The sequence below is a fragment of the Muscardinus avellanarius genome, assembly GCF_963383645.1.
Source record: "Muscardinus avellanarius genome assembly, chromosome: 4".
Taxonomy (NCBI): domain Eukaryota; kingdom Metazoa; phylum Chordata; class Mammalia; order Rodentia; family Gliridae; genus Muscardinus; species Muscardinus avellanarius.
In genome coordinates, this window is record NC_137789.1 from 139,262,514 (window position 1) to 139,287,740 (window position 25,227).

Sequence of the window (25,227 nt, forward strand, 5' to 3'; positions counted from 1 at the left end):
GTGGTCTGCTGTATGAGAAGACTTTCTATAAAGCACAAGATGTGTCTATACACAATGTTTCATCTCAATCACCAATATTTTGATGATTAGGTGTGTAACCTGTGATGCCTACACATCTAAAAATAGACTGTTAAAGAATGACTAGTTTTGGTTGGGCATAGTAGTATAGACCCATAATCCCAGTACTTGGTAGGCTGAGACAGGAAGGCACAGGCTCAAACCAGCCTCAACAACTTAGCAAGCCTCTCAGCAACTTACGAGATTCTGTTTCCAAATAAAAAGTAAAATAGAGAGCTGGGAGTATAGCTCAGAGGTAAAAATGTCTCTGTATTCAATTCCAACTCTACAAAAAAGACTAGTTTATATGTAAATCAGGTTTTACTTGATTAATCTTTACATACTCATTTGGTAATTGCTTTCTCTAAATGTATATATACATACTTATCTATCTACATATATGAAGCAAAAAGTATGTGTATCTATATATAAAGAGGAAACATGTTACAGAAAATATTCTGGAAACTACTCAGGGAGTAGTTATTATTCATAATCAAAAATTTGTAAATCTCATCTGAGCACTAAACACTGAATGAGAATAAAGTGATTGCTTTATTGGCCCTTCAAGCTAGCTTTTTGCTTAGCAAATATCCTTAGAATAACTCCACTGTACTGAGTTTAGTTTAAACCTTCCCAAATCCCAGTCTTTCTCCAGTTTAAATTACTGCCATTACCACTACGCTCAGAGTCAAAGATTTGTCATGTCATTGAATCCAGCCTTACACTGAGTTGAGAAATGTCTTCCACACACAGCTCCATACTCTATACTCAGCTGACCACTGATTGAAAACTTTCAGGAACAAAGGACATGCTGCCTTTAGAAGGCTATTGTTCCAGACTGAGGACACTAAATTCTAGAAGGATTATATCTAGAGTACAAACATGTATTCTGCCTACAAAGTCCACTTATTATTTTCAAAGTTGCTATTTGTTTATTTATTTATTTATGGTGGTACTGGAAGCAGTGGAGGATATATCTGGTTTCTCATTTTGTCTTGAGACTCTGTTAACTAAGTGAAGATAATTACCAGCCATCATCTCAATTTTCTTTAAATCTAAAGAAATGCATGAATCTGCTATAAACACAGGCACACAGCTAGTAAACTTTGATGTCCCCATGAGATATACTTGTAAGAAGATGAGTCTTGCCACTCAGCCCTATTTATATCACTGCTTTTTCAAATCTGAGCTTTCTTCAAGGACTTGACGTGCTGAATGACTCCATAGTATAAAACTGTGCAAGCTCACCAATCAAAATCAGCTTCGGTGCAGACACAGGGTTCAGATTCCATTGCTCCTGCATATTTTCCTTGCATGCACTTTCGCTCTGATTTCCGCTTCTTGTATATCCTTTTGGCTCCCATGATGCAAGCTTCCCCCTGTGAAGAGACAAGCATCATACACAGGTGGGCACATAGCTTCGATGTCCCCTGTTCCACAACAGGGAAGTTAGGAAGTCATTCACAGACCTTAGCAGAGGATGAATTCCAATAGCTTCCTTTGTGCTAAAGGTGTTTTCTTTTTATGTCTACTATAGAATGCAACTATAAAGGCAAGTCTAAGAAGCACTGGGGACTTAGGTAATAAATCCTTAGCTCTTCACATATTTAACAAACTGTTGTTTAGCCAAGTGTTAAGTTTGGTGCTATGAAGGACACAGAGATAAGTAAGATAACCTAGAACCACTAAATTGCCAGCAAACCCGTAGTAATTAAGTTCAATTCTCCCATAACAAAGGATTTATACAGTTGGTCATTTATGAGTGTAGGAAAAAAGAGTGTTGCTAAGAAATAGAAAGATCCATTTTGTCCCGATTTATTATGCCTCTGCCTACACAACTTTATAGCGCAGTTTTTATGTTCATCTATCAGACAACCAAGAGAGCTAAATTCACTGTTTTTCCATGAAATAAATAAAAGCTTTGAATATCACAATGCTGATGCATCCCAAAGGGGGAAATAGCCACAGTGTAAATGAGTGATAATTTTATTGTTGAGCTTCGAATAGAGTAGGTGTTTCTAGCTAATGGATCGCCCACTATCAAACACAGCTCCTTTTATGTTTCTGAAATACCAGAGCTGAATTTTACTTAGTCTACTCACTGAAAGTGAGTTTCTTGAGAAAACTCACTTTAACTGGCTCCATTACACATCTACATGTAAATGTATTACTTGGTCCTGGTTTGGAATACATGATGTTTCACTGCCTGAATGTGGTGATAATTTTACAGCAAGAACTTCCACCACATCCTCTGAGAGTCTTGCAGAATGACTTCTGCCTTGGGAAATTAAACAGCCATTTTTATCCAAGCATTTTGATAGAAGCTGAATAACAGAGAGGCCAGGATGTAGGAGTTTCTTATTAATAATTTTGCATTCTTATACCATGAGTACCTTGGGAGGACAAAAGAAGCAGTAGATGGTCCCAGGGAATCAAGGCAATGGGGAGGAAGGATTTTTTTTCTGGCACTGCTCCTCTAGCATGACTTTATTAGTTTACACTTCACCTCTGTCTGCATTGCTAGATAAAATGGAATTTCTTTTCCTCACTCTGCTCCCACCCTGAAACCATTTGACAGGCTCAGATAAATTATGCTTGGATCTCAGTGCTGAGTTGGTATTTCATTTTGAGTTGCAAGTCTAAGGCAACCGCATTTGAATTTTATCTCATTATATCATAGTATAATAAAACAAAAATAATTTCACAAGAAGATATAAAAGTTGACTTATTTTAGTGCTGTGTAATGCAAAACATGAAGCGAAGAACAAAACTGGCATTTGGGCCTAGAGAACTCCGGTTTCTAAATCGTAAGGATGAGCTTTCCTTCAACACCTCCCGTGTCCCCTGTCCAAGGTGCAGTCTCAGCTCTCTTCCTTCTTCTACCTGGCTGTGTAGCTGCCAAGGCCTGTAATCCTCCTCCGCACAGCGTCTATCGAAAATGGACTTGTAGTCTACTTTGACCAGCTGCCATTCAGAGCGGTGGCTGAAGTGTCCAAACACTCTACAGGGTTTGTGATGATAAAAAAATAATCACAGTAAAAACAATGACAACAGTATTACCAACAGCTTGCCTTTGTTAAGTGTTTATACTGAATATGGTGTACACAGTACCATCATGGGTTATACTACACATCTTTACATAGATCATTTCTTTTTGGCGGGGGGGATGTAAAGGTTGAACCCAGGAGCATTCGATCTCTGAGCTATACCCCCAGCCCTATTTTTATTATTTATTTTGAAACAGGGTCTCACTGAGTCGAAAAGGGCCTCACTAAGTAGCCGAGGCTGGCCTAGAACATTGTGATCATCCTGTCTCAACCTCCCAAGTACTGGGATTATAAGTGTGTGCCACCATGCCTGGCTCTAGATCACAACTTTTAATTCTCAAAATATACTATGGGCTCCACTTTGCAGATGGATAAATTGAGGCTTAAAAAGTTTTGTCAACAGAGAAATAGCAGAGCTAAGCCACTAGTAAGGACTAATGCCTGATCCCGTGTTACTTGACTTAAGAGACCACTTGTAAATTTTGTTGCATTGGAATGACTGCATTATAAAAAGATTGAGGGAACAATTACAGATATTGCATTCTGGGTGGTCCAAGATTATACTTGAAGGATTTGCGGTTAATGTATGTGGCTCCTATGGTTTCCATGCTACTCTGCCTTCCCACCAGTCTCTAGGGAAGTGAGAAGAAAAGTCAAGTGCTGTAATTGTTCCTACAATAAACGTTCTCTTACTCAGAACGATTTGAATATTTAATACGGTGTATGCATCGCCAATTATAAGCATGACTAAAGTGCACAAAGTGAATTTTCAGATAAGCTTTTTAAATCTGTGTTTTGGAAATATGGAAATAGAATGAAGAAAAATTATGAAATACGTTGCTAATATTGCTATGTTTCCCATGAGCAAAAGCACAGATGTTAGATAGATTCAATTTTTATTGTTTTCTACCATTGTGAAAAATGGGAAATGGGGTAGAAAATGGGCCAATTATTGGCCCACTTTGATTTTGAAATTTTCATTGGTGACAGGATCAACTACTTTGAAATCTTCCCTATTTTCCCATGGTCAATTATCTAGAGGAAGGAAATATCACAGTTTCATATTTCAAATTCAAAGCCCATGTTTTGAAATCTATTGGCAACCGAACCATTAATCAAGTCTTTCATAAATTAATGATCATTATTTTTCCAGACAAGAATGAATGTAAATGAAATTTCACAAAAACAAATTGTTCTCAGAGTTTTCCTAATATGACTCACAATTGGGTTAGGTAAAGAGCCAGTAAAAAATAAAATCCTTTGTGGGGTTTGATCAAGTGCTGTGTTCTGATTGAAAGAGAAATTAGTCTTATATGCTTGAGATTTTCTGTGTATCCAGTTTGCTTCTTATTAAAGTTTTAAATGCATAACTTCATTTACTACTTAAGAAAATTAGAAATATTTTTTTAAAAATGTATTGAGTATAGAAAGAAGAACTTTGCCCTTTACCCAACACCCTGGGTGAGTCTCCAAAAGAAAGACTATCAAAAATCCAAAAAGCACCTGATGTGGTGGCGCATGCTTGTAATCCCAGCATTTGGGAGGCTGTGATAGGAGTATCTGGGTTCACAGACAGCCTCAGCTACTACTTAGTGAGGCACTTTGTAACTCAGTAAAACCCTGTTTCAAAATAAAGAATAAAAATAGGGCTGGAGTTGTAGATCAGAGGTAGAATGGCCCTGGGTTCCACTTCCAGTAACACACAACACACACACACACACACACACACACACACACACACACAGCCAAAAAGCAAATAAAATTGTTGAGGATTCTTTGCTAGGGTATTTTATAGTAAGATGAAGTGACTTTGCTAACAACTTCAAAAAATATATATTTTTAATACTGGTGAGTAAAGTTAGGGCATTCTACCTCCAAGCTACGCCCCCAGCCTATTCTCCCTTTTTAAAAAACAATATCTTGCTAAGTTACTGAGGATCTGGCTAAACAACTTCAAACTAACAGCAGCAAATAAAACAGGCTTAACTATAAAAAAATATTCTGGATTTACTCTCTTATAGTAAGATAGAAGTACATCAAAAATTTCCACTTACGTCATGATTAGAGTCTCTTCTCCAGGCTCACCCAGAACCCCATCCACAAAAAGGGGAATAGATGTAAAGCTGTATTTGCTCCAAGATCTCCCTTCATCAAAACTCAACCTAAGGAGGGAATAAAAGGCAGTCAACAGATCTCAGAAGAAAATGTAAAAGTCTTTTCTAAGAACAGATACTAACAACAGGAAGATAATACATTTTAAAAGTACTTTGAGCATTGTCAAAGTAAGCTTTTCATATTAATAAGAGTTCTTAATTGTACCAACATATAGAAATATAATTAGTCAATACAATTAGTTAAGCCATTGGTACCCAGATATTAAGAGACCAATAAGGGAGACCTGCATGTGAGCTTCTCCAAATCTTCACTGCTATTTGGCATCAATCCTTGCAGGCAAGCAATGAAAAGCAATGGCCTTGCAAGACTGATTTAGTTAGGTTTCAACAAACCTATCTCTACCAACCATGTATGTCCTAAGTATCTCCTTTTTTATAATATTATGAATCATACGCACCTTACTAAATGAATGAATGGGAACAAAAATATGGGCTTTTGAAAGGAAGAGTAGGGAAATCTACAATTCTGGTGATCGTAGCTATAGCCTGAATGTGTGTGCCATCCAAAAAACGAATATGTTGAAAATCTCATTACCAGTGTGATGATATTAGGAGGTGGACCCTTTGTGAGTTGAGCAGGTCACAGGGAGAGGCCTCCTGAGTGTCATTAGAGATCCTGGAGGTGTCTTGTTATGTGTGAAAAGAGCAAGAAGGCACCATTCGTGGACCCTAAAGTGGGGTCCTCACCAGACACTCAAAATGCCAGTGCCCTGATCTTGGACGTCTGGCTTCCAGAGAGGAGCGATACATTTCTGCTGTATGTGAGTTACCTAGCTTCTAGTTGTCTGTTATAGCATTCTGAACAGACTAAGATATTCACAAAGGAATTCGTATTCTGTTTTCTTCCTGTATAAATATCTGCCTTCAAACTTAGCCTTTGTTTCTCTCCTGTAGCTTTCTCTTTGGTTATCAAAGTAAGTAACAATGGAAGGGAAACCAGGCCTTCGATTTTAAATAAGCTCACATGTTAGAGAGCCAGTTTCGATGAGGAAGCCTACTGGAAAATCCTTTCATGCGTCCATCTATGGAGGACCTAGAGGCAGAGTTGTGGAACATCCCCTCAAGGAAAGAAAGTTAAGAAAGTGGCACAGAGGAAACCAGTAGGGACATAACTGTCTTGACTGCTAATCTCTGTGTATAATGCACATAATGATTCAATTACTAAGGTTCAAGAAACATTATCTGGGATAGAAAACTTCAAATCATTAAACTACTCAAAGATTATGACTAATAATGAACATAGTTTCCGAGAGAAAATCTTCTGATGAAGGTACTGTCACACTTGAAAACCATAATTCATTCCTATTTTGAGGGACAGAAACCATCTGCACACTCCTTTTCTACGTCCAGCTTTATCTCTACTTTTACAAAACGGCAGGCAACAATCTTATCTTAGCAGAGTAAAGGTGTAAATTGGGTTCTTGTAGATCTTGACATTCTATTGTTAGCATGGTCACAATTTGCAAGCCTGACTCCCAGACCTGTCCTAGGAGTGTACACCCACCGGATGCCCTTACCAAAGATGTCGAATTGGAAGAGAAGTGTGTTTCATAGCAACTAGGACCCCACCTTGATCCAGGTACAGAACACTGTGCTCTTCTTCAAATATCTAGATGAGAAAAACAAACAGGTATGGACACATAGCCACATCCACATGATGTCAGAGTATGGGACTCAGGCTTCACATGAAGACAAAAATCCTGCCTACGACAGAAATAAGTTTCCCTTAAATGATGCTTCGGACTTAGGTACAGAGAAAACACATTTTGCAAATGAATACAATGCATTTGTGTTTACATTCACAAGGTAAGAAATGGCCACCATGTGAACTTTTTTTCGTAAAATTTAAAGCAGTGTGTTCTCATTGCTAAGTGTGATTACCTGTGCATTAGATTTCAATTTAAAGTGCTAGTTATTGTATGATAATTAAACGTCAGTGGGTTATTAAAACATATTTATTGAAGTGTAACAACCATGCGTTAGGCTCATATCTTGTTATGATTGCTAAACCTCATTAAATGCCTGTTTTCTAAGCCATGGGTATCTAATTTTCATTCAGAAGGAAGTTAGGAAGCATTTAAGCTAAACACATTGGTTTAAAATGATTCCATTTCTACTTTATCTAACATATGCATCCTGATGGTTATTACTCTGTCTTTTGCACATGAGATTTAACATCTAAGAACACCACCTGGGTAATGGCCATTTCTATAGCACTGCATTCCTCTATGTTCTAGCTTCAAGGCAAGGGGAAATTATGGAAGCAACTCAGCATTAGATAAACAATCTACCATTCAAGCTCCAGAGAGATTGATACAATCCTGCAGAAATTCTGGCTTTTTTTTTTTTAATGGGAAACCTTCATCAGATTTAATTTTTTTGTCATTTATAAAAATTTGCTAAACTCAAATATTTGAGATATTAATAAAATAAAAAATATAAGCGAATCAGTATGTATGAGGAATCATTTTTAGCACTGCTGAATAAGTTCCTAGACTTGAACCAAGTTAGACAATTTTAATGTCATTTAAAAGTTCAGCAATACAACCCATGGTATGTTCTTACCTGTCTCCAAGTATTCCCTGCATCTGAAGAAACAAACATGCTGATGTCACTCTCTGACAATTCAGAACCTATATTACCTAGAAAGAGCATATCGCTATTAGTGGGACAAACTATCTGCCAAACCTAACAATGGCCTAGATCAGCAGCCTGCATTGCCTGGAAGGATTCTAACTGTAAACATTTAGTCTGTGCAAAGGTTTTTAGCATACTTGCTTCAGGGTCAATGGTTGAGGGGCCTTTCAAAAATACTTTTAGCAGCTGGGTGTGGTGGCACACACTTGTAATTCCATAATCCCAGCATTCAGGGGGCTGAGACAGGAGGATCTTGGTTCACAGACAGCCTCAGGTACTTAGTGAGGCCTTTTGCAACACAGTGAGACCCTGTTTCAAAATAAAGAATGAAAAAATAGGGCTGGGGGTGGAGCTCAGAGATAGAATGCCCTGGGTTCCATCCTGAATAACACACACACACACACACACACACACACACACACAAAATGTATATATAGCTTGCTCATTAGGTTCCTAGCATGGATATATAGCTTCTGAAAATAAACACCATCATCAACAGCAATCAAAGAAAGCAAGCTAGCTTCTTACCTGAAGCAACTATGATACTTGGAGCTGTGTCTCTGCTGGCGATGATCCCTGATGTGTAGGGATTTTCAGAAACCTTCAGGTGAAGGTGAAGTGAGCAATATGGCTACGGAGAGGATAAATGAGTTTCATAAAAGTAAAAAATCTAAATTCAGAGCACCTATTCATCATCTTTATGTCCAACCAATCATCAATATTAGCCTTCCATTCATGAGCTCCTCCAACCATCCATCGCACCCACGAATCCATTGCTTTTCATTCTACAAATGTCTAATGTCTACTAAATGTAAGACAACTACCAAGTTGGTGGAAAAAAAAGAGAGAAACTTCAGTTTAGGTCTAATTTACTGACTTCATGACCATTTGTTAAATTGACAAACATTTTAACATCTCACATGTAACATATGAGAGAAAACTTATGAAAAAGTAGCAAAGACTAAATTTTGTTCTCTGTCATAGTCTACAATTCAAGTTGGATATGTGATCTTTCTATTGATTACCATGAGAAGAGAACATTTTTACATTATAAGATAGGTTGACACAAAAATATGAGATTCTAGATGGTGAAGAGATGAGATTCAACTTTGGATTAGGAGTGGCTTCCAGTAAAAAAAAAAAAAAAAAAAAAAAAAAAGAATAGTACCCAAGGCAAAAATAGATAGGCTATGAACTGAAGGTGAGATGTTCTAGAGGCGAAAGGACATTTCAAACCTGATGTTACCATTCAGGTAACATCAATAACAAAGAAAAAGAAGAAGAGTTGAGTAGTTCAGTGAGTGGTCAGGTAAGACTGAAGAGGAGAAATGGGATCTGAAGCCACAAAATGAAGTTAAGTCAGGGTGGGAAGAATTTGAAAAAGTAGGTTGGCTTCTCTTAGTCACTCACCACTTGGGAAGTTGGTCTTATATATAAAAACTGTTGCCAAGCGTGGTGGCGCATGCTTATAATCCCCGCGTTTGGGAGGCGGAGACAGGAGGATTGAGCAGGTTCGAAGCCAGCCACACTGGCTTAAGAGACCCTGTTTCCAAATAAAAATATAAAAAATAGGTCTGGGAGTGTAGCCCAGAAGTAGAAGGGCTTCCAGGAACCCCAGTACCACCAAACAACAACAACAACAACAACAACAACAACAACAACAACACAACAACAACAACAACAACAACACAACAACAACAACAACAACAACAACAACAACAGCAGCAGCAGCAGCAGCTGTATGATATGGGGAACTCTCCAAATGTCCTCCAAACAGTTGATACTGTGTCTCTATTAGGATAATAGGAGAATCAGTTCTATTCAGTATAAAAGTCATACTTGTAAACAAAATTGCTCTAGCAATAAAAAATTAAATGAAATTTTACAAAGACTTGTTTATCTGGGTTTGAAAACCTTGGAAAAATTCTTTGATTAATATGTCCACAGTTTTCAAAAAATAAAATATAATAAGTCTTCTATGGATTTTGTTTAAAATAGTCCTTGTACTGAGTTGTCAAAATTACAAGTTTGTGTTTGAACTCACATTTCTTTTCATCTTTCAGGAAGATTACTTTCTAATCTTATCGACTTGAGGTTTTGGATTCACCAGTGTATCTCTGTTATTACTTTTATTCTGCCCTATAAGTCCCAGGCAGCAGATATTCAGAGAGCTACAGAGATACAATGATTAAATTTATATAGTAGAGAGTAAATGACAAACTAAAAGTGAAACTCAGGAATAAAAGCAACCAAAACACTGGAAAAATAAAAGAGCAGATCACCATAGACTCTTTTCCTCACTGACAACACGGAAAATAAAACTGTCAAGGAACAATAAACTGGTTTTGCATGAAAATTTCATGTAGAGCTTTTCAAAGAATGTTTTCACTTTATAATGTTTAATCAGTGAGGAAGCTAGCTCCACTAAAAAGAAACACCAGAGTTAACATTTGGCATCTCTTTGTCCAAAAGGAAGATGGACACAGGCATTACAGAAGTCCCAGGATGATATGTAAAACACTAAGCCACTAAGCCTGTGCTAACAGGATAGAGTGCTGGAATCAAATCATTTCTCCAAGATGAATTTCTTTATTATTGGTGCGTGTGTGTGTGTGTGTGTGTGTGTGTGTGTGTGTGTGTGTGTGTAGGGGTGGTGGGTTACTGGGGATTGATACTCCCAACCCTATTTCATTGTATTTGCTTATTTTAAAACATGTACTTAAAAATATCGAAGTCAACCACTAAGCCAAGCAAGGGAAGGAGGGATGGGGAGGGAATGGGTTGGGAATTGAGTAGGGGCTAAATTGGTGATGTGTACATGTATGTACATACAATTTTTTTTACCCAAATATGATGTATGAACATAATGCACCAATAAATTTTAAAAAATAGATAAAATGTACAGATTATGCCCTGGAAAATAAATAAATAAAACAGGGTCTAAGTTGCTGAGGCTGGCTGTGAACCTGCAATCCTATTTCAGCCTCCCAAGTACTAGAGATTACAGGCATGTACCATCATGCTTGTTTGAAATTTCTCCTGATAGCTACACCATATCAGGGTCTCCTCTTCTCTGATATACTGCTATTAATATTGCTATGCACTATCCTAAATTATCTATTACAGGTACAATATTTTTCTCTTCTTAAGAGACATACTCTACCAAAAAAGAGAACATACAAAGTACAACTTTGCATCTTTCATGAAATCTTGCACAAAATTCAAAAATTAGTCAATAAAAGTTTGCAAAACCTGGTAGCATGTTTTTGTGGGAGAATGAAAGACTTCACTCTTCTACTCAGAATAGTGCCAAGAGTACACGGACTTAATTACAAATCACATAAAATGAGTCATGTTGTGGTCATCCCCATAGCATTCCAAGAACTGCCCAACTTGGGGATTATCCCCAGGCATAGAGACTTAATGGTGAGCCTTTGCACCACCTACCACAGGCACCAGGGAGCATCCAGCTTGTCATGTTGAGCCAGCTGCTTGTCAGGCTGGAAGACTGTGAAGCTCGGTTGCCACTCGAGCCAAGGATTTTTTGGTCTGGGAAACTTGCCATCACAAAGGAATGAGAGCATTTTCAATTGGCTGTTTCAACATTGTTCTGTTGCTATGGCTTTCAACCGGCCAAGATACATTAATTTGAGCAGAAATGGCATTGGTTCATACAGTAGCAGCAACATTAGAAATGATCTTTCTAGTGTACTTTTCTCCTCTCCCACATTTGCAGTACTGGATTGCCCCCAGCTGGTACATGGAGAATATTTTGTGGCTTCCTTTTTTCCTTTCTTTCTTTTTTTCTTCGAAGCATTTAAATATTCTACCCAAAATGTGTCAAGAAAAACAATAAGCGATTCATCTTCAGTTTTTAACTTAAACTTTTGTACCTGTTTTATACATCTGTCAAAATCAAGGCACCAGAAACTATAAAGTGATTATGACTTTTGGGCCACTTCCAGCTCCTAAAGGACACAAGGCCAGGCTCTCAAATTCTTATGCACATTTTGTGCAGGTAGGAACACTTTGGGGCTTCCCTCTTCCTTCTTTCTTGTCTTCCTGCCATTCCCCCCGCCTTTTTCTTTATTTATCCTAAAGATTAAACCCAAAGCCTTGCACTTGCAAGTCAAGCACTCTCACATTCAGATATATCCATAGCCCTTCTTGTATTTTATTTTCAGATAAGAGTCTGGATCAATTATTCAGGCTGTCCACAAACTTGCCACCCTCCTGCTTCAGCCTGAGGAGTAGCCTTGATTATAGGTATATGTCACCAAGCTGGGTTCCTTCCTGTCTTCTTTTGTCTCATTAACAAAATGAAGCTGAGCACCTACCACATGCTAATAGTCCCAGCTGTTGCTGTCATGCTTCTAGGGTCCTCTACAATGCAACAGAGGCAAAACATAGTCTGTTCCAAGAGAAGTTCTCCATTTTGCTTTTATTTTCACATTAAGAAAATGTAGAACCATACCCTTAAACCACCAATAACCTGGCAATTGACTTATAGAGGGTGGAAGGACCAGCATGTGTAGGTGGAACTATCCTTTGTGTCGTTTTACATAATCACAAGGCCTGGCCACACTGTGAATTGATAGGTCCTAGAAGCATTTTTTTTTCTTGGTCTTTAATCTCTTTAGGGTGAGGTACAAAGTTTGCAAATCTGTTGCAAATTAAAGGACCATGAAAAAGTGCACAAAGATAAGTACACAAACTGTGCACTTTGAATTTCAGGGAGTTAAACTCCTGGAGCCCATCCATAGACCTATAGATTATAACTACCTTTCTTTTGCCTTCTTTTAGCTTTATTTTAACCAACACAATCCTTTGTCCATTGCAAGTGTTCCCATAAATGTTTGTTGAATTCAATTGATCTATTAGTTTTCTTTTTACTTAAATCCTTACCATTTATTCCTCTTGTCTTAAACACTGTGCCTTTTGACTAACATCTCCCCATTTCCCCACAATTCTGTCCTGGGTTCCTATGAGTTTGATTGTTTTGCTTCCACTTATAAATGAAAACATGTGCTATTTGTCTTTCTGCGTCTGGCTTATTTCACTGAGCATAATGCTCCCCAGGTTATCCATTAATTATCTACTGTGTTTCAAACACTGTGGATGGCCGATGGGGAATTATGAAATGATAAAAACATTTCCCACTATGATATAAGTAAATCTAACAAACTATTGGAGATTATATGAGAGTCAACCAGTATAAAATTCCCTTTTCTTCCTCGCCTTCTGTACAACCACCTTTAGATCTTATCTTCATGATACCTATACCCTATGGCTACTAATAGGACTACTGTACTGAAAAGAAAAGCTACAACTATCACGAACAACAAAGGAGCAAGTAAGTTCCCAAATAGTGTCTCCTAACAGCCCCTTACCCCAGGATGAACACATTTGTGCAGTTTCTAACTCTGAATTGGAGCTAGGACACCGTTAGCTCTTCCATAAAGAGTCAATGGCAAAGAAGACGGAGGGTCTCAGAGCAACCAGCTGGGTGTGGGCAGTTCAGCCCCCTCCAATGCAACACAGTGAAGTCACAGTGCAGAGAGGTGGAAAACAGAGTCATGTGTCTCCTGGGGCAGCTGCCTGCTCAGCTCCAGTGAATGACTGCCAAATGAATCCATAAAGAAGTAAGGACCTCTCTCCATGAAACATTGTGCTTTTCCCAGGGGCCAAGGATTTGTCACAGGCTCCGCTCAGCTCACATCCTGCCTCTTGGGAGCTGGATCCTGAGGCTTTGGAGGCAGGTGGACCATGACCTGTAATACCCTATCTAATTGTCCAATGCAGTCTTCAGAGGAAAGAAATCCCAGCTGAGCCCTCTAGGCAATCAGTCTGAAAGTCTTAAAAATACAGCCCCAAATTACCCTGGATGTCTTATTTCTATAGAATACATTTTACCAGGAACATTCCATTTGGGGCTGTAATTCTGAACTCGTTCCACACTTGTAACAGCCCTGCTGGAAAATCTCTTTTCTAATCACTAGCCTGCTCTTTTGGGGACGCTGTCACTTTCCACATCCTCACAATCTAAAATCACTTTTTATCTCCTTTCTGCCACCAGCTCCCAAGTCTAAAGAAGGTCTTTCACAGTCTGGGTCTCCTGTAGCTTAAAGATTTTCTTTTCTATTTTGTGTCTTTGGCAGATTTTTATACGTGATTTTGGTCTCTCCTCCCCAATACCTTTGTCATTTCCCCTCCTCACCCTGCAGCCTGAGTTTTAACACTCACCTTGAAACTAAATTAAGAAATGAGGTTAATGAGGGAGGAGGGACCAAAGACTCCTGGGCATCATACATCTATATTGCAATAATTCACCTCTTCTCAATCTTAATGAGCCTCCTGATTTTGTTAACTTTGGGGTCAACATGTGCCCATGGGCTTCAGAAGGAAGAGTTTCCCACAAATCCTTCAGCAAAACTGGAGGCATATGTGGCTTCCAGCAAAGTCCATATGTGAAACTAAAATAAAAGATTTCAGTGGAGTGCATACTCAAAGAAAAACACCCAAACACAACAGGCGAGTTGAGTACCTACCATGTGGCAGGTTCTGGGAGGGGAGTGGTTAGAGATGGCCATGGTGTCTGTGCTAATGGGCCTTGCCCTTTTGTTCTGTGTGTGTGGTACTGGGGATTGAATCCAGGGGTGTTCTACCTTTGACCTATACCCCTAGCCCTGTTTTATTTTTGAGTTTGAAATACAGTCTCACAAAGTGGCAAAGGGCCTCTCTCTGCTGCTGAGAGGACAGCTTTAAAACCGTGATTTTCCTATCTCTACCTCCCCAATACTGGGATTCCAGGTCTGCAATAGCATGCCTGGATATGGAGTTCACAGATAACAGGGGGAGGTAGAAGGAAAATCAGTGAGTACACATGCTGATTTCAAATAGCAATAAGGGCCATGAAGAAAAAAAAAAAAGATTTGGGCAAAAATAAAACTTTACTGGATGCTCAAGAAAGCTAAGAAGCATGAATGTGCAGTCCAATGCTCTGCCCTGAGCTATGCCCCATGAAGCAAGGATGTGAATGCCAAAAAAGTAGACTAACTAGTGGAATGGCATTCATTTGTTTTAAGATAAGTAACAAAATTCAAATACCCCAAGACAAAAATGAACACACAAAGTCATGAGAAGGAAAGAAGCAACCCTTTTATGTAAAAGGGAGGGAAGATGCTCTACACCAGGGAGTAGACAGAGTCTAGATCACATGCGACTGACAGGTCACAATTTAACATTTTATTCATTTTACCTGAACTAGGAAACCATTAGAACTATGAAGTAAAGGAGGGATATATGATCTGGAGTCTCAAGAGCTCAAATTGATACCATTTCACCAAATTTGAGAAAGGAGAAATTTAGTACAGAATCAAGGCAAGGTAGTAATTTCCTGGGGCTGGCACTGTGGTTATAATAACAGAAGAGCAATAGTAAAAATTTTAGGGTGATTGGAATGTTCCATCTTGACTGCTGTGGAAGTGGCTACATGGTTCTATACATTTATCAAAATTAATCAAAGTGTTCTCTTCAAATGGTTGCTTTGTATGCCTGCTGTTTTACCTCAGTAAAGTTGATTTAAAAGTAGAAAGGCCACTTTAGCTTTTGTGTGAAGAATGGATTGCCAGAGAGAAAAGGGAGGGCTAATTAGGAGCAAGAAATGCTTGTGACTTCTATTAGAATGGACCCAGTGAGATGAAGAAGGAAACTCATATTGCATTTATGTTCTGGAAACAAGGCAACATGACTCCATAACTCTGGTTTTGGGTGGAATAGGGAACATCTTGAAAAGTGGTCTGTGTAACTGTTAGCTTTATTTTCATTTTATTTTTATATTTATTAATGCACGTATTTATTTATTGCAGTGCTAGTGATGGGACCTAGGATACTGTGCATGTTAAGCAAATGCTCTGCCATTGAGCTATATCCTTAGGCTGAAAAGTCACTTTCAATGATCTATTTATGATGACAAAGAGCCCGGGCAAACCTGTTTAGGTGACATGGTTTATTTTCTCTCATAAGCATTAATCTCCCAAGTACATGGTCAGAATGGAGGAACTTATTAAAGTACTGGCACATCCTATGCATCTCTGGTTAAATATCACAAAGCTTTAACTTGGAATAGCTCAGCTAGGAAGGTGGCCTTTTTTATTTTTTAATGCCATGGAACTGTCCATTGCATAGTGCGGGTATTCAATAAATAGCTATTATGTTTACTTAGTCTGTCTCCGGCTTTGTGCACTGACTACAGCAGGCTGTTTTTCTCCGCGTAAGTTGCCAGTAATAAGGATGGAGGCTGAGTGGGAAGCCAGATTTTAGACTGCTTTCCTGATGCACAGTGACAACTGCGATATCCTCTGCGACTAATAAGGTCAAGCTATAGCTGCTGGCACCTTCTCCAGTAGGAGGGTGACCCACCTACAGCTGTACAGGATGAACCTGCAAAGTGACTGTCCAAACTTCATGGGGTGGAAGGAAGCAAGCTGAGCGAGGATAATATCAAAGTCAGAGCTGTGTGAGGAGTGTGAACAATGATAGATAGAGAGATGGATGGATAGATAGATGGATGGATGGATGACAGACTGTTATTCACATGCACTACACACCAAGCCCTTCTTATTAACATGACATACACCAAGCCCTTATTATTCAAATTTAGTAGACTTATCTCTGTTTTTATATACTGGTCTCTTTTTCTGAACTTCAGCACAATTTCTGAACTGTTTTACAAAGAGTGATAGTATTCATTTAATAAAACCTTTCTTTGCAATTAATCTTTCTTGCCTCCTTTTGCTTTCACTTGGTATCCAGTGGTATGTCAAGTATAAAACAAGCCTCAAAGCTACTAAGAGTACAATATGACCTTATAATCCTTCATTTATTAATCTAGCCTCATTCAAAAAGACATGTAGATTTCAAAGCCGTTGAAGAAAAGATCTATCTTTATCATTCTCTTGGATATCATCATATCACCAAATGCATAAATAAGTTTATGCTGGTACTTATTGCCCAAAGTAAGATAACTGAAAAACAAACATAACTAAAAGCAGGTGCCTACAAACATCTTTTAAAGGGCCAGAAAATATAGATCATTGGCTTTTATGACTATACAATCTGATAATACTAAGTGATTCTGCTTTCACAGAGTGAAAGCAGTCACAGACAATACATAAACAAATAATCATGATCGTGTTCTCATGAAGTATTATTTAGTAAAAAAAGTAATAGGGTATATTTTACTCACAGGTTATGGTTTTTGCTAACCCAAGCTTGAAAGACTAAGGCAAAAATTGGAAGATATTATAAAAATAGGTATTTGAATCAGTGATTCTTTCTTCAGTCATAAGCTTTTTCTCAAAATGTAAAGAAATGACCCTGGCATGGTGGCACAAACTTGTAATCCAGTACTTGGGATTTTGATACAGGAGGATCGCAGGTTCATGGTTAGCCTCAGCTACTTAATGAAGCCCTTCACAACTTAGTGAGGATCCTGTTTCAAAATAAAGAATAAAAAATAAGGCTGGGGGTATAGCTCAGAGGTAGAATGCCCCGAGTTCAATCCCCAATATCACAAAAATATGTAAAGATACATTATCATAGGAACATGCACTCACACAATTCTATATATAAATATATCCATCATTAAGCCTGTAACAGGTGACTTTCATGGGATAGTCAGAGTGTTTAGGGAATATTCTCATGTGGAAACTATTATATTTTCTTTCAAATTATTATACAGGTACTCATCAAAACTTGGGTTGGAGGGCAGGGGAAGAGTGCCTATGTAGCATGCATGAAGCCCTGGGTTCAAATCCCAATACGAAACTAAAACCAAACCAAATCAAACAATAAAAAACCTTATGGGAAAGAGATTCCTGGGAGTTAGCAAAGGACTTACCATGTTCTTTTATCTCTCAGGCCTATCTCAAAAGGCTGCCACCTCTGTCTCTTTTTTTCTTTCTTTCTCTGTTTTCCTGCCCATTTTATTCATCAACTGAACAAGAATCCCAGAACTCTCTTTTTCCTCTTGTTCAATACCATTGCCAACCCTTCACTGTGTGGGGCACTGTGCCCCAACCTTAGGGACTCACCAGCAAGCAGTGCACAGGGTCCCCTCTTAGATCTGTGTCCGGTGCCTGAAGCAAGCGCCAGTCTCTGCCTTTGTTGTACGTGATGAAGGTCTTCACTTGGTTGTCAATCTTCTTGTTAGCCAAGAACATTCCCTTTATCCCTGCTACCTGGGAAAAATTGACATGGCTGAAAAATACATCAATTTAAGGAGAAGAACACCTGTCTTGGAAGAAAGACAGGGTGAGAGAATAAAGAGAGGTGGTGATACTTAGATAAAATAACTCCCTAGGTTGGTGGGCAAAAAGCAATGTTACTACCCCTTGGCCTATGGGAGCTCATAGCACAAATTTGATAGAGACTTATTATTCCTCTATAGTAGGTTGAAAGCAGCCTTTGGTGGCCAAAAGATAAACTCTGTTGCTTTCAGTTCTATCCTTTGACAGGTAACAAATAAGTAGAGGCTGCTTTTTATTGTATGCTCGACTAGCATCCAAAGTCTTAAATTCTTTATCTCACTTAATCCTTGGAACAGTCGTCCTCTTAGGAAAAAACCACTTTATTTCACACATGAGGAGATCTCAGGTTCATCCAATAATGGGAGTTTCTCAAGGTCACACCAGCCAAGGACACACAAAAAGTAAGCGCCAGAAATCACATACAGTGGTAACAATTGGCAAGTTGCCATAATTATGCAATAATATACAATGCTGTGTCATGTTTTCAGTATTCTAGGGCTTAACAAACAACCTATTTTACCCTATGTGAAGTGATCATAACTGAGGAAAATTGGAGGAAGAGGATTGAGATGTACTGACTAGGGCATTCCAACCTTACATACACATTAATTAATTTAATGCTCTCCATAATAACTAGGAGACAGAGTTCTCATTAGCCTCATTCTAGGATGAGCAAATGGAAACAGATTCACTAGCTCTCCAGGAAGTAAATAAGCTAGCAAACATGTAAATAACAAACAAGTAAATAAGCTAACTAAACTCAGGCCCTTTATATCATAATGTGAAAAAAATTAAGGACAAGCATGAAGTATTAGCAGTCATCTTTTCTATTCTTGTTAAACACAGAGCACTATACCCAGTTCTTTTTGTGTAAACCTTCCAGTATTTGCTACAAACCTTCAGAACAGCTTCTATCTCAACACTGTGGATGAGGAAACCAAGATGTGGACACAAATAAATTCTTTCACATCACAGAGTGCTGGTTTTCATACTTGAATCTACCTGACTTTCCTTTCAATAAACAGAGCTCTGGATTTGTCAAATCAAAGAAGTTGGGTTTCGATCAATAAAAGACACGTTCTGCCTTTGCGTTTGACACAGTCAGACCTCATTAGTTTGTACCTGCTGATTTGGCATCTGGGGTAATTTAGAGTTGAGCCAAATTTGCACTCTTTTGGAACAACAAGTTTGTTAAACAAATAAATGGTTTAAATGAGTTGCTGAGAGAAATACTTTGAACTACTTAGGAAAACAAGCCACATTCTGTGCAATCAACAGAAGCCAGAACAATTTCTTACGCATTGTCGATCCACAACAAATGTGGAATGCATAAATCCCAGGGGCACTTTACCTACCAACACCCCGTTAATTATAAATTATATCTACTTATCCACTATACTCATTCTAGAAGGGCTGCTTACCAAAAAATTTCATATTAGTTTTCCATATGTTCAAGCGGGTTGACTAAACTGTCAGTTCCTTAAAAATTAAATGTCGGGAAGGCGGCGCCGGAGGCGGCTGCTCTGGCTGCGCCTGCTCCCGCGCTGCCCTGCCTGGCGGGTGGGCTCTGCAGCCCCTGCCCCGCGGCGATCTCCGCCTTCCACCTCGCCGTCCGCCCGGGCGCTCGGGCCGGGGCCGCCCATCGCCGGCCGCTCCGCTCTCCCATCCGCAGCCACCCTCGCTCGGGCACCCAACTTTGCCACCTCGTCTGCATCCCCCGCTGGGCGCCCAGCTGCCCACCGCCGGCCGGCCGTGCGCCTGGGGACTCTGCGCCCGTCCGCGGAGCTGTTCCCCAACCCCGCGCGGTGCCAGTGGGGGCGGCGGCTGCTGCCTCGACTTCCCTCGCATCGCGCTTGAGAGAGGACCCAGGAAGCCGCGCCGGACCCCCGGGACTGGCTGGAGGAGCGCCCTGCAGCCGGAGCACAGTTTAATTCACTGGACTGGAACAATAGAACTGTCTTCATGGCAAAGGATGACATGTGCTAATGATGAGACCTGATTCCAAGTCTGTATTCGGCTGCACTAGCATAAAGAGAAAAAGTGGCTCAGGTGTGTTTCAGGCATGAGAAACTGGAGACCTCTTTACTTCTCCTTACCACAGCTCAGGGTTACTAGGATTTGCGTTCAGATGAGATGGGACAGACTTTTAATGCCAGAATATAGAGGGCAAAGTATGGAGTCCATATGCAAAAGCTTACATCCTATTTGTCTGCTTTGGCTTCGTGACTGAGCTAAATGGTGTCCAATTAAGAAGATGTATTAATTTTTTTTTTTTTTTTTTTTTTTTTTCAAAATGGCGACTGAGGGACACAGCACCTCTCAGTAGCTGAAGTAAATAAAGTTTAAATACTGAGAAAGCAGTGTCTAAATCAACAAAACAAATACATACCAGGAACCAAAACACATCCTGTACCTCGGCGGAACCCTGAACTTGAACAAGAAGAACAAAGATCGGACACGGGACCTGCTCAGATACAATCTGACCGCGGACCGGAACGCTGAGCCGCGGGCTGCTTTGGCAGCTGTCCAAGGAGCTGCCTGCCCGATATTTCCACGGCAAGATAATCCGGGAATAAAAACGGACTTAGGACCGCATCCTAAGCAGCGAGCAGCACCCACCAGAACTCTGTCTGCCCACCAGCGACCGGATCACATCGGCACAGAGACTCACACGGATTCCTGCACCAAGACAGGTACCTGAGGGCGCCCTAGTAACTGGGGTCCTAGCGTGTGCGGAGTCGCAGTCTCAAACCCCCACCACGGGCTCAAGCCTCAGAGCACTCTCCTCGCGCATCCTGCCTGTCCCCTACTAGTAATCAGTGCCTGTACACTGCCCTCCTAAATTGGAGCCTGCTTCTGTGGCTAACCCCTGCCACCTTGCCAGAGCCTACCCTCCAGGCTGCAAAAGCACTGGGAGGCCCGGAAATCTCCTTGGGGCACCCCCAGCCTCTACGTCCCGCGGGACGCAGAGACCATTGCTGGACACCGCACACTGGACCCTTGAGCACCTACCCTGCACCCCTGGCCCACCGCGGGGTATTCCCAACCTCCTGGTAGCCAGATGCTTAGTTCTAAGTGAGAACACAGCTCAATACACCTTGGAAGAACATACCAGCAGCAATAGACAGCTGCACCCACTCTCACTAGGGTCCAGTATTAACAGGGCATCCAGCCTGCACTCTTGGAATAGGCAGAGCTCTGGCAGTAAGTGTGGCCACCCAGGAACCAGCATTCATTTGCCCAGGGCACATCTTGGGACCACACCTGGCTAGCCCAGCTGGAATTTCCAGAGACACAAGAAAATCCATCGGGCCACAAAATCTGCTCAGGACCTCAGGGGGAAGTGCCAATTACACTTTAGTCACTCTCCACCCCTGCTGTAGGGAAGCACAGGCTGGAGGCGAGGGTGGTGAGTGCAGATGTGCTGACCACAGGTTAGAATTTCGCAGAATCTGTGAACTGTACAGAATCAAATAACAGTGAAACCAGACACCCGGACACATAAACCTAAAGCAGCTAAAGGAGAAAAAGGTGTCCAAACACCCAGAGTGACTTAAGAAGATAAAAATAGAGTACAAAGAAAACTAAGAGACATTGGACGGTATCCTGAAAGCTACCAAGCAATCAGATACACACATATTATATGGACCTGACCCCATATGCGTAAATAAGTAGGACTGTTTGTTTTACTTTTAATGTGGATGTTATGTTTTCTTTTGCTTTTAAAGTGCTTTTGTTTTAGTATGGTTATTGCTGTTTTCTTTTTTTTTTCTTTTTTTTTCTTCTTTTAATCCAAACTTCTCTTACTTTAACTTGTTGTTTTATATATATATACATTGGATAGTTTGCCTTATTTTTTTATTTCACACGGCTGCTAGTTCCTTTTATTTTATTCCTCTTCCTTTTTCCTCTTTCTTCCCTTTTCCTTCCTTTTCTTTCATTCTCCTCCTTTGATTGGTTTACCTTCCTTTTTCTTGGATTACATAATAGTCTTGGTATCTTGAGGGGATTCTTTTTTTTTTTTTTTTTTTTTTTTATGTCTGTCTGCTCCTACCAGCATCCCTATTTACAAACCTTCCCACACTAACCTACATACATTTCTCCCCCAAAACTTTTCCCCATAATATACCTCATGGTTTAAAACTCAAAGTATTTTTTATATCCATAACTACTCTACTAACAACAAGAGTCCTAGTAGTTAACTCTCTCTCATTCATAGCAAGTTATTACTTTATCATACTTAAAGTCCTTCTCAACCTAACATATCCTCCACCTAATCTGACTCCTTTACCCATCACCCCAGCTCCTCCCACATCACCCACTTTCAACACTGGAAAGGCTCTGCTGACTGGCCGATACTCCTAAACTCCTAATATTAAGATTTGACTAAACACATTACTCACGAACGATGGGTAGAAATCAGAAAAACAGGACAGAGAACACTATAAATATGAGAACCAGGAGTTATGAAGAGACAGCAGAAATCACGAATACTGACCTACTAGAAATGCAAGAAGGGGAGTTCAGAATCTTGTTGTTCAATATGATGAAAGGTTTTAAAACAAGTATAGAGGAGGTTAAAGGTGAAATAGAAACACTAAAAAAGAATCAGAAAGAGGTCTGGAATGAAATGAAAGAGGCAATAAGTGAAATGAAGACAGCAATAGAAAGAAACTCTGGAAGATTAGATGAAATGGAAAACAGAATATCAATATTAGAAGACAGTACATCCCAAACCGAAAACACAGTCAGCGATATACAGAAATCTTTACAGCAACAAAACCTAAACATCCAGCAATTATGGGATAATATGAAGCGCCCTAATTTACGGATAATAGGCATTGAGGAAGGGATAGAGGTACAGACCAAGGGCATATGTAATATCTTCAAGGAAATAATCTCAGAGAATTTTCCAAATATGGAAAGAGACTTGAATCTTCAAGTACAGGAGGCATACAGAACTCCACTGAGACAGGACCAAAGAAAAACCACTCCACGCCACATAATAACCAAATTGACCAGCATAGAGGCCAAGGAAGGAATCTTAAAAGCAGTGAGAACAAAAGGACAGGTGACATATAGAGGCAAAACAATAAGAATCACCCCAGACTATACAACCCAGGTCAGGAATGCTAGGAGAGACTGGTATGACGTGATTCAGACCCTGGAAGAACATAACTTCCAGCCCAAATTAATCTACCCAGCAAAACTACTATTCAAGATCAATGGGGAAGTCAAAGTCTTTCAGGATAAACAGAATCTCAAAAAATTCATGAATTCAAAGCCAACACTAGAGAAAATTCTTAAAGAAATAAATCATAAGGAAGAAAAAAGAAGCAGACTCCAGAATCAGAGAAGCGAGGAAGTTAATAAGTGGGCCATTTAAGTAAAGAAGAAAGATCACAACACCCAAGAGTAGACAGAACACAAAATGGCAGAAAACAAAAAGCATATTTCAATAATATCACTTAATGTCAAAGGACTTAACTCACCAATCAAAAGACATAGACTGGCAATGTGGATTAGGAAACATAATCCAAACATATGCTGTCTGCAAGAAACTCACCTCACAGCCAAAGACATTCACAGGTTGAAGGTGAAAGGATGGAAAAAGATATACCATGCCACCAGTGACCGAAAAAGAGCAGGGGTAGCAACCCTGATATCCAACAAAACAGACTTTAAACTAAAACACATCAAAAGAGACAAATCAGGGCACTTCCTTTTATTAAAAGGAACAATACACCAAGAAGATATAATGATAGTAAATATTTATGCCCCAAATGTGGGTGCAACCACATTCGTAAAACAAACCCTTCTGGACATAAGATCCCAAGTAGACCCAAATACAATAATTCTGGGAGACTTTAATACGCCTCTCACACCACTGGATCGATCTTCGAGGCAAAAGATGAGTAAAGATGCTTTAGAACTAAAGGAAACCATAAACCAAATGGACCTAATAGACGTTTTCAGAGTATTTCAACCAGGAACTACAGAATACACTTTCTTCTCAGCAGCCCATGGAACCTTCTCCAAAATAGATCACATCCTGGGACACAAAGAAAATACCAGCAAATTCAAAAAATGTAATATAATCCCATGCATCTTTTCAGACCACAATGGAATAAAAGTAGAAATCAACAACAGGAAACTCGAAAGAAAGTATTCAAATTCATGGAGAATGAATGATACACTACTAAATGACGAATGGGTAAGAGCAGAAATTAGGGAAGAAATAAAGAAATTTATGGAAACAAACGAAAACAGAGACACAACCCACCAAAACCTATGGGACACCATGAAGGCAGTACTAAGAGGAAAGTTTATCGCATTGAGTGCCCACATAAAAAGGATGGAGAACCACCAAGTAAAGAACCTAATGAAACAACTCAAGGATCTAGAAATTCTGCAACAATCCATTCCCAAAGCCAGCAGAAGACGAGAAATCATCAAAATTAGAGCAGAAATAAATGAAATAGAGAACAAAAAAACAATTCAAAGAATCAATAAAACAAAAAGTTGGTTCTTTGAAAAGATTAATAGAATTGATAAACCCCTGGCCAACCTAACCAAAAGAAAAAGAGAATCAACTCAAATTACCAAAATTAGAAATGAAAAAGGAGATATCACCACTGATAGTGAAGAAATTCAAAACATTATCAGAAACTACTTTAAAAATTTATACTCCAATAGATTTGAAAACCTGGATGAAATTGACAGATTTCTAAACACAGTTAACCTTCCTACACTCAACCAAGAGGACATAGCAAGCCTAAACCAACCAATAACAACCAAAGAAATAGAAACGGCAATAAAAATTCTTCCACCAAAGAAAAGCCCAGGCCCAGATGGGTTCCCAGCTGAATTCTACAAAACCTTCAGTGAACAACTAATACCAATACTTCATAACACGTTCCGGGAAATTGAAAGAGATGGAACTCTTCCAAATTCCTTCTATGAGGCCAGTATCACATTAATCCCCAAACCAAATAAAGATAC

At 39.5% G+C, this 25,227-nt stretch overlaps 1 protein-coding gene across 5 annotated transcripts in view; it reads right to left on the reverse strand.

Moving 5' to 3' along the window:
- SORCS1 (sortilin related VPS10 domain containing receptor 1) overlaps positions 1–25,227 on the reverse strand; it is a gene marked incomplete at both ends in the record, with an annotated part of 539,831 nt that overhangs the window by 84,296 nt on the left and 430,308 nt on the right. For all 5 annotated transcript variants that reach the window (XM_080694691.1, XM_080694692.1, XM_080694694.1 and 2 more), the window contains 7 exons: positions 1,306–1,436; positions 2,941–3,058; positions 5,159–5,266; positions 6,796–6,887; positions 7,844–7,920; positions 8,444–8,546; positions 18,010–18,156. In XM_080694691.1, coding sequence (XP_080550817.1) covers positions 1,306–1,436; positions 2,941–3,058; positions 5,159–5,266; positions 6,796–6,887; positions 7,844–7,920; positions 8,444–8,546; positions 18,010–18,156 — 776 coding nt within the window. The remainder of the gene's footprint in view (positions 1–1,305; positions 1,437–2,940; positions 3,059–5,158; positions 5,267–6,795; positions 6,888–7,843; positions 7,921–8,443; positions 8,547–18,009; positions 18,157–25,227) is intronic.